The sequence below is a fragment of the Limulus polyphemus genome, unplaced genomic scaffold, assembly GCF_000517525.1.
Source record: "Limulus polyphemus unplaced genomic scaffold, Limulus_polyphemus-2.1.2 Scaffold633, whole genome shotgun sequence".
Taxonomy (NCBI): Eukaryota; Metazoa; Arthropoda; class Merostomata; order Xiphosura; family Limulidae; genus Limulus; species Limulus polyphemus.
The window spans coordinates 430,252-441,497 of NW_013666243.1; the positions used below are offsets into that span (position 1 = coordinate 430,252).

At 33.7% G+C, this 11,246-nt stretch overlaps 1 protein-coding gene across 1 annotated transcript in view; it reads left to right on the forward strand.

The window, feature by feature from the left end:
• The first annotated feature begins 330 nt into the window (after positions 1-330).
• LOC106459591 (F-box/LRR-repeat protein 20-like) overlaps positions 331-11,246 on the forward strand; it is an 18,970-nt gene continuing 8,054 nt past the window's right edge. Inside the window, exons 1-4 of the mRNA XM_013919221.2 lie at positions 331-599; positions 1,936-2,146; positions 4,800-5,063; positions 10,789-11,055. Coding sequence (XP_013774675.1) covers positions 495-599; positions 1,936-2,146; positions 4,800-5,063; positions 10,789-11,055 — 847 coding nt within the window. The 5' untranslated portion in view covers positions 331-494. The remainder of the gene's footprint in view (positions 600-1,935; positions 2,147-4,799; positions 5,064-10,788; positions 11,056-11,246) is intronic.

Genomic DNA, 11,246 nt, shown 5'->3' on the forward strand with positions numbered 1-11,246 from the left:
GATGTGATAGGCTTATTGTGTTGTGAAGTTTGTAAATGGTTTTGTTATTGATGAAGCTTGAATAATAAATAGACTTAAAACAAAAAGTATAAAACAGTAATTAAGTAATTTAATGAGATTTCATATTACACGAAAACGTAACAGTCACAAATCCTCTGTAGATGAAAGACAAAAAAAAATCGTAAACGCTCTTTCTAGATGAACGTGTGCTTTGCCAAAACGTGTTTGTAGTCTTACATGTTCCTTCAGATAGCAATCCCAAAATAACTGCGTATCAGACGTTTCCCTTTTCAACTCGACTCGTTAGATGCGTTCGCACAGACTCTATACATATACGTGATCTTTCCAAATCTGCCATTCTGTGATAACTGAGCAACCATCACCCGTTCATTAGTATTAAAAATTTATAAAGTTTATCATTTGTGCTGCCCACGTTCGCTTATTTCGGCGATGTAAATAATTTTTCGGGTCCTGTATTAACTAACAGTTGTTAAATGGAGCTGTGGACTGTTACCCAAGACGTGTCGTCATCTGCCATCGCCCACATCAAAGAAAATCAACAAGGAACAAAAAATGGATTCAACTTTATACCAAACGCTGTAGGTGTTATATCCAAGCCATATGTATTTGATTATTATGGATAAAATCAAATTATATATTCTCCTTTAATTATGTTTAATGTTTCCAAACAGATAATCAGAGCTTGATTACACTTAGGACATGTTAAGCTACCTATGAATTATTTATTGGAAGTTTCGTTTAAAACACCATCGACTCCATTAAACACATTTGATTTATATAAATTATCTTTTGGCGAAGATGTTTGTTTATAGATGGTTTTCAACGCTTATTTTCTGTGTTTTTAAATAGAATTTATCCAAAGTTCAAAAAAGTTCATTTGGATATTATCAAAATAGTTTTAAGTAGCTAAGTTTGTTTGTAATTAAGCACAAAGCTACACAATGAGCTATCTGTGCTCTGCCCACCACGGGTATCGAAACCCGGATTCTAGCGTTGTAAGTCAGCAGACATACCGCTGTGCCACTGGGGGGAAAGTAGCTAAGTAACCATACATAAACACTTGTTCAAACATGAGAAAGATTATCTCGACGTAAATTAGATACATTCTTAGTTTCACTGTTAGAAAACTAAGTATAAAAAAGTGTTTCAATAGCTTCTAAAAATGAGAGTGCTTAGATTGTTGTTGTTTTTCAACTTTGAAAGAATAATTTTAATAGTTGGGTATATTCTTTAGGTTACTTTTGAAAGTTGGATGAAAGTTTCAGTTACTATTGAAAAGTTGATAGAATCCTTATATCACCCTTAAGGTTCAGTATAATCCTTAGATTACTGTTAAAAATCTGACTATATAAAGTGATTAAGTCACTTTTATTAAGATTAAGGACGTGTTTAGATTATTTTTTCAAGTGGACAGAATCCTTAAGTTACTCTTAGAAGTTGGATATATAAAGTGAGTAAATCAGTTGTAGTAAATTTGAGAGTGCTTACATTATTTTAAAAGTGAATAGAGTTCTTAGATCACACTTGAAATTTGCTCAGAATCATTACATCACTTTCTGAAAATCGAGTTTATTACTTATATTGCTTTCGAGTGCTTTACACGTAATGTAAATCCAAATTTCTTTTTGTTCGATACCTTATTGTATCTTCCGCGGTTTTCATCCACACTTCTTTATATTCAACCTGTATTATTTACGTTACATTAGCATATAGTTTACTTTTATAAAGGTGTCAGGATTGAGTGACAACTGAACACATAAACTACTTCTAATATTTAACCCCAAACTCTCGAAAACAAATTTCAAATGGTTTCTGCCTCATATATTTGATATTTAATCAGGATACTGCAGTATTTAGCGAAATACAGCATTAATACCTCTATAGAATATTGATCACTTTCCCTTTGTCTTTCAGACAATCGAGAAGATTCCCGATAAGATTCTTCTCAAGATTTTCACCTATCTTCCCCATAAAGAAGTGGGGAGGTTAGCTCGGGTGTGTAAAAAATGGCGCATGATATCCTGCGATTCTAGGCTCTGGATGCGCGTGTCTCTGCGTCCAGAGGTCTCTGGTCTTCATGTGTACACGATAGAATCATTATTGGCTCTAATATCAATTCGATTTGGTAAGTATGAATCGCATTAATTTAAAATAAAACGCAAATCTACTTGTAATTGGATTTATAAATAAAAGTAAAATTTACATAAAAGATATACTTGTATTCAACGTTTCTATTTGTTTGACGTTACTGAATATTCACATTTCTAATCATTTTTGTCAGCACATAACTTTGTTTCTTGTTCCATTCAGTAAATTTCTTAGCCTAATGCAAGCATAATATTATACTGAAATGGTAGCTTCTTGCTTGAAAAAATGTTAGCAAAACAAAAAACATAGTTTTATATTCAATTTTTATGAGTGAATAATTTTGAGTTGATAGTATACTAGCTGGAGTACCCGTCCTCTGGATAGAAGTTTTGTAAATTCTGATTAATGAAAGGTTATCTTAGGATATGAAAACTTGCTTCCCTTATATGTTATTGTAAAAAATGTAAAAACGCTCATAAAAACTGCAAAACACAAAATATGAAACCGCAAGTTTGCATGTACCTCCGCACGAACCCAATGAACTTTCATGCCAAATTTGGTGAAGATTCATCAACAGCGGGCGAAGTAGTTGTAAAAACCGCAAAAGCGCCCATAAGAACCGCAAAACTGAAACTTTGTATGCATCTCCCCATGGATCCAATGAACCTGCATACTAAATTTGGTGAAGATCCATCCACAGGAGGTTAAGTAGTGGTAAAAAACACCCATAAAAACCGCAAAACGCAAAATTCAAAACTGAACATTTGAATGTACCCCCGCATAGACCTAATGAACCTCCATACTGATTTTGGTGAAGATCCATCCACACCCTGCAAAGTAGTTACATGGACACACAATAGACAACTGACAGCACTATTATATTTATACAGATTTCACAATTGACTGTTTCACATAAAAGACGTACAGGCGATTACTCAGCCATTTTATATTGAACATTTATAAGTGAATGTGTTTGAGTTAATAGTCATATATATATATTTTTTTTCACAATTATCTGCTTCACCTAAAAGGCATACAGACGATTACTCAGGCACTTTTATTTAACTAACCAAGTGCACTTTTTTAGATTTATATATCAACTATTTTAGAAAATAAAGTGCAATTGGACATATCTGAAAAAAACAAGAATTTAAATTTTACATTCTGGGACTACTCTCCCCTTATAGTGTGGTGCCACATATGATAATCTCACAAATTAAAGATATCTAACAATGTAATAAAAGCACTTTCTTCATGTGTAATGTAGAACTATTCAAAGATAAACTTTTATTTAATGGCTACTATAACTTTGAAATTAGTAAAGTCTTTAAATTATTTTATAGTGCATGTTATAACTTATTAGCAAATAAGTCTTTTACGAACAATTTTAATGGCATTATTTCTAACTTGAAATATTAATCTTTTAAATGACGCTAATGTATAAGACTAGCGGCAGTTATAACAAAATGTTCAGTAAATCTGGGTCAGAAATGTTGACTTCAGTTTACCCAGGTTTGTTTGGAAGATTAGGTTCTTGTTAAGGGAGGAGGTAGGGGTAACATAACTATATAGGTGGGTTTATAGCATCTTTTATTATAATATCACTAGAATTATAACGCCATATATTATTAAAACTATGACTGCTGGAACTATATCGGTTAGTTATTTATATCATGTACTTTTGATAGACTTAAGAGAGGGTACATCAATGTTATTATTACTATTTGAATTATATAGGAAGGCTGTAAAATTCTTAATTTAATATTATATATTAATATCAGATAGTAATTAGACAAGAGTGGAGGCTGGGTGATGTCCTTTGATAGACATAAAGAGTGATATATGACATCAGTTTTGTTATTTTGAAGGGTTGAAGTTGGGTGATGATATTTTTGAAAGAAATCGAGGGTGGTTGATAGTATTATATTTCTATTTCTAATGTTTTTAGGAGTAACTTTTATGCTATCATCGGTGAGTGGTAGTGGAATCTGAGGCGTTATGTGCTCTAGTATGCAGATCTTAACCATTTATTGAATGTGAAGCTTGCATTCTAGTTTTGCATCTGTTTTTTGATTATGTCTGATAGACGGAATGTCCCCAATGCTTTTGGATGCTTTGACTGCAGAAATTTTCACTTTAAAATCACAATATTCATACAAAAATATAAACAGGGGTGAAATTCAGCCGGTACTCACCTTTTTTTAAGGCGGTACTAATACCGGGATTTATATGAGCTGCTATGTCGTTTTTTATGTTTACAATTATATTTTATTTTTCAAAAACAGGTCCATTTCACCCAGCCGAGTACCTTTACTTATTTCTTTTTTTTTTAGTATAAATAATATAATTTTACATTGTTTTGTTACAGCTTCACTGGTGCGATCGTGTATTTGTTGGCGCGTACATCCATAATAAAAATGTTGTCTTTTTATATTGTATATACATATATATTCACTTAAATATAAGTACGAGCCACCTGGAAGCTTATCACATCACGTGGATTGCTTCATACCACGCTTTGGGAGGTAATAACTATTTCAAATATTAAAAATCCTAGAGAAAAGTATTTTATAAACAACCTACAACATATAGTATATTCAAGTAATTATTTGTTTTATCGGTTTTGTTTTTGACAGTAACATGTACGACATATATATTAGATTATTTTAAAACCTATAATGTGTACTTAGGTCCTTCACTGCGGTACATTGAGCTGCCAATTGAACTTATTACCCACACTGTTCTCCACGAACTCGCCAACAAGTGTCCTAACCTGACATCCATGTTGTTAGACTTCTCAACAGCCATGCAGCTACACGACTTTAACGATCTCCAAACGTTCCCAACCAAGCTACGAACAATGTGTATCTGCCTATCAGAGGTGATCTTTATGGAGGGTTTTATGCGAAAGATCTACAACTTCATCAATGGTTTAGAAGTGTTACACCTTATAGGTAAATATGTAACGAATAAAGACTACATGTTTTTTTGTATCACAAGTAGACTGATGGTAATTGTTATCATATCATTTTGCTGGTAACTTTCTTAAGCATAATTCAAGTAAAATGATATTATATTAAGCTGTTAACATTTTACACACATAAAACTTTGTAAAATAATATGATAATATAGTATTATATTAAACTGTTAACTTTTCACACACATAAAGCTCTGTAAAATAATATGATAAAATAGTATTATATTAAACTGTTAACTTTTCACACACATAAAACTTTGTAAAATTATATGATAAATTAGTATTATATTAAACTGTTAACTTTTCACACACATAAAACTTTGTAAAATAACATGATAAAATACTATCATATTAAACTGTTAACTTTTCACACACATAAAACTTTGTAAAATAATATGATAAAATAGTATTATATTAAACTGTTAACTTTTCACACACATAAAACTTTGTAAAATAATATCAGCCACCCCAGTTCACTTTTATATAAATCAAGCATGTGTTTTATGTGTTGTGTGATCTGAAATGCAAATGATAGGTCATTTAACCAATAATTATTAATAAAAATTTCACTTCAATACGGAATGAAATAGCCACGAAAAATGAAGCTCGACTGACATTGATGCTGCATGCTTAAACAGAGCTTTGATAGATCCTGGCGTATCCTCGACTACTCCGAATAAGCTGTTTCCATGATATCTTTAGTGATTGGAGTCATTTGGCAAGACGTAGCATATCTCCCAAATGCATTCTGTACATACTCAATAGAATATACAGGCCCCTCCATTCAGTCACGTCTACCTCCTTCAGAGTATGGTTCGAGCAACGTAAAATGGTGAGAATAGAAATTACCATCCATTATGCTGAAGTCAAGGCTAAAATCACCGGCATATGGCTAATCATAAGAATCGTAGAATATAGCCCCTGTCATGTGTGGGCCTAGTGGTGTTATTTCACATAGTGTACAGGTCAGTACTTCAGCCAAAGCTTATTCTTGCTTACATCATATTTGCAACGCGGTTCTGTATGAAAATTGGGTTAGACTGAGTTACAGACTCTCCTCAAATGAGTATACGACCGATGTCTGGTTGCAGGGTGAAGCGAAACTCATCGGTAAAAAATGTTGCTCCACATATTGTTTGTCCACTGGACGTGTTCTTGGTACTATTGCAGGTGAGCTGTTTTGTGCTTTGCTGTGAGTTAAATGTGACTCTTTAACAGTCTGAAATATAAGCCGACCTTCTAAAGTCTTTATGATTGGGCAATTCAGAATCGACATATAGTGGTTGTCTGCCTGTGTTGTGGGTAATGCCGATAGTTTATAGCAATTGTATTATTGAAGTGAAAGTGATTTCACATTGTGCTAACAATACTTTGTTATACTTGTGCAATTGCTTCTATCATTGATCATTCGTCCAATGATTTTGCACATAAGTAAAGTATCCAATATCTTCTTTTGGGTCTAGCCATGCTCTTTCAAGGTTTATGGTCCATGACTCACTTCAAAGTGACAGCTGAGAACAGATTTTTTATGACCACTATATAGGATATAGAGTGACTAACCAATCATATGTATTTCAGATCATGTGAATGATCTTTAGATACCTGATTTGCATGACAAAAACTGAGGAAGTAGTTGACATTATGTTAATGGAGGCGTTGTCTAGTCATAAATGTAATGCTACAAATTCGAATTACGCATTATTGTATTTTTGCAGTGTAATATAAATTTAGTTTTGTTTTCAATTTTTATTAGAAGTAACTTCAACCAAATTGGAAATAAAAGAAATATGTAGAAAATGTTATAAAACTATAATAATAATAATATGTATATATATATATATATATATATATGGCATCTATAGTCTTATCAAAATATATCCAAATGATATTATATGAAAATGAAATACCTTAGTTACGATATTTCAAAGCAAAAAATGCTTTTATTGCTAATTTCTTATTTTTATTTAGACCGTGTTATTCTTTAGTATGCAATATTATTTCTTTTTTTTTTAGAAATTGATTATTAGTACTGGCAAGGCAGTATCCATGAATTTTTTCAGGGTCGTAGGGGTTGTATCGATGTTTCAGAAGTAGGCAGTTTAAGTGAAATTAAAAACTGATAGCCTTATACCTATATATTCAAAAATCTTACCAAGAAAATAAACTACAGAACAAAATCGATCCTACGTGATTTCAACAACAAAGCACTCAGTTACTTTAGCATAATCAATCATAGTCAATTTTTCTATGTACAAATAGTAACGTTACTCCTGTCAGACGTTTCTCGCCAGTTGTATTTCCCGGAGAGGATATTTTCAACGTTGAAATGGCTGAAAACATGGTTGATGTATCAACGAAAGACAACAACGATTGCACGATCGAGCTGGTTTAAGATACTCTACTGTTTGTCTTTCTGAACAGTCAAAAAGTTTTCAGCAAATTTCATACTCTTTGAGATGAAACTTCACTTGACTCTGAGAAGAAGTAAATCATCCTCCCATGCTGCAAAGGGTTTGAGGACAAGAGAACTAAGGCGTTGGTGTTCACTCTTTCCAGCAGGGTCGCCAGCAAGTACTCTGTAGCATTTGCCGAACACATCTTAGAGATGGTCTGAATATGTGAACCACGGAAAGCTGTCCATTCAATATGTCTGAAAGTGTAGATTTCGCTTGCCTGAAATGAGGAAAGCGTAGGATTAATCCGGAATCCAAGGTTACTTTAGCAGCCGCAGCTCGTTGCAACATCCATTTCATGCCTGGTTGATGAATCGCCCAATCTCGAACGGAAAATGGCTTAGAGTGCTTGAACCAATGGAACTGCTTGGTTTGAGAACTCCAGTAGTCGTTTCGGGCGTATCTGTGAACCTGTAGGTAAGATTAAAGTGAAACTGATTCGGTCTAAAAACGTGTTACATATTTGGCCAGAAATTACTATTGTGAAATTTCTTTAAAATAATCTTAAGAAAATTATATATTGCATCTGATGTCCAAACAAAAATAATAATTTTTGCTGAAGCGGCTTACGCTACAATGAATACATAATAATAAATAATATAACTATTTAAGCTTTCCCTAATTTGTATTAATTGTCTATCAGGTTTATACCCACCTCTCTGAGAAGTCAAAATTGCTATAAACTAGCAGGCTTCTAAGACTTCAAATAATTAGAAAAACAGTAGTTCGAAATCCGAATGTTTCATAAATTTCACTGAATAGACACAGATAGACAATAAATTTGATCTAAATTACAAATCAAAGAGATTCTGAGCTATAGCTTCAAGTAGTCTAATCAGCCTAATCGGAGAGTGCACTAGCACTCTATGCAGGGATGGCACGGAACACCTGTATTAAAGTAATATGGATTTTCTTTTCTACAGGTCATCAGAAGCTAAATATGAAGAACTACCTGGCGTAGTCGCTCTATCTCCGGTGTATGTGCCGCTTTTCAGCTATGCAGAGCGTCCCAAAATTGAAAACCAGCGAATAGCCAAAACCGAGAATTCTTATTTTCGTTCATCATCATCTTTTCTCAACAGGCCTAGCACCTACCTAGTTCTAGCAGTAACTATAATTTTATCATCACATGATAGAGCAAAACAGTCGTCACGATCTTTGACTACCTATTTTACTGTTATTTTATGCAAAATTCATGAAGCTTTTAGAATGCACTCTATAAACTAGTAACTAATGTACGCCATCTTATAAGAAAAATAAACAAACAAGTATTAGGAAACAAATTTATCGCTAAATAAAAAAAACTATTTAGTGCTGCTTACGGAACTTTAAAAAAGGAATCTAACCGACTGAAGATCACATAGCAGACTAAGCCATCTCGACTTTACATGGAGAATAAAATTCCTACATTACAGGCTTTCTCACTGGCAAAACAAATAGAACCAGAACTTCCAATCGCAAAATGTTACTCTATTGTAAAATAGTCATAAAGGTAGTATTCTAAAGTGAACTAAAGGAAAGGTATAATGATGTAAGCTAAGATTCTATTCATACACCAAGCTTTCGATAGACAGTGGGGAAGCCAGTAATGTAGGGATTTTATTCTCCAGGTAAAGTCGAGACGGCTTAGTCTGCTATGTGATCATTAGCCGGATCAAATGATATGTCCACTTCCATCCCTATCGTGTTTGCTTCTAAAGAAAAGAAAATTCATTTGACTGTTTCACTTTTGCTAGACTCTTCAGCTGCATTTCAATCTTTATTCCGTTTGAAAAACTTAATATGTCAATTTGTCCACGACGCTTGCTCTTTGTTGTTTGCACAAAGGCTGTTCACTTTTAAAACTATGTAGCCGCATCAGTGGATAAAGCTCATTTTCGCGTTGGTGTCCGTTGGAAACATGTAGGTTCATTTATCGAGCTCAAGGATTTACGTCTGAATCGTTCAGCAGACACCCATTAGGTTGCGAAGGTTTTCTTCGAGGATTAAAGTGGTACTATTCAACTGATAACGTGTAACCCTGTATATATTTCTTCAACATTTCTGAGGGCTCAAACCCCCAACCCCCTGGATACTGCCTTCAGGAAATGATGCTCTATCTGCTTCTCCCGTTTCTTAATAATGGCCTGCAGTGTTGTTTTCATGAGATCAGGCTTCAAATCTTGTATGTTACTTTGCTATTGGTAGCAATAGAAATTCCCAACTTCATCATAATGGCTTTTTTAGGTTAAAGTATTTTCTTTCCTAACCATGACTTTCATTTTGTAGATAAGGGTGTTTGCTTTGTATGACTTGGGATGTGATTTCAGCACCTATCGTTATCCTAAATACTCTGCTATGCAAATATTTCAATTTTTCTTTCAGCAACAACCTTTGAAATTTCTCTTCTTTTAGCTCTACATTATTTACCACTCTCACTGTATGAATATTTCCCCCTTGGAATATAGTTCCCATACCCCTCTATACCAACCACTAATTAAGTTGTGGAGACATGTTACTGACCCATTCAGTGTGATTTGCTTTTAATGTCTGTCATGTGACTGTAGTTGAAGAACCATCCCGACGTTTACAGTGAGATGCTAGCTAACTTGCATGTGTTTCTATAATCTGTAAATTACCTTTTAAAATCGTTTTTCACTATATTACAGTGAGAAGTCCAAAATTCTGTTATTTCCGTCATATCTAAGGAAGCTTGGAGACATGTTCCTTTAATACATTTTTAAATACTAATAGGGAAAACGCTCTATTTGGTGCATTTTAGAACCTATCCATAAAATTATGCTCTGGATTATAATTGCGGCTTCTCTTTTTAGTAAAATAAACACAATTTTAAAAGTCTCACATCTAAATTGTAGTGCCTATACCATTCTAGAATTAACAATGACACTTGCCATGCTGAGATCGATACATGTGTTTCTGACATATGTTTATAGATATTTCCCATTAGGTATTGAAAATCAGTATGTATGTGTTGAGAGATTTACAAATTTATAATAATTATTACTTTTCTATTGTTTTTGTGGTCTGTTTACTACCAGAAGCCTGACTTGTCCCTTAGAACAATTCACATTTGCAAATCTGGCTTGTTCCTAAGAACTAGTCGATACTTAAAAGTCTGACTTGTTCCTAATAGCCATTCTCTACTAGAAGACTCACTTTTTCCTTAGAACTGTACAATATTACAAATCTGACTTGTTCCTAAGATCTGTTCACTACCAAAAGCCTGACTTGTGATTAATCTATTTTTAGGTACATACGATAAGGTAGCAGAAGAGGAAGAAGAGATCTACGAAGTAATCAACATTCACAAGTTAAAGAGTGCCGTCCCCAATCTTCGAGTGGTTAACCTATATGGTATTGTGTTTGCTGATGACAGCCACGTTGAGGCCTTCAGTAGTAACTGCATCCAACTGGAGTGCTTAGCACTTAACTTCTGCACAAAATTCACTGGATCAACATTGAAGTTACTGCTCTCACGTTGTAAAAAACTCAAGTGTCTCCTCATGCAACAAACAAGTAGGTGCAAGATACGTCTTACGAGCATTTTTCAACTTCTACAGAAATTAACCACTAAGATAAATGCAAAGACGGTTCTTCCCTAACTTGCTGAAAACACTTCAGATGGAAATACTCTATTCTTGTAGACATTGACCGTGACCCTTTATTTTCGACCAGATAGAGAGTACTTATCGGCCCGGCATGGCCAG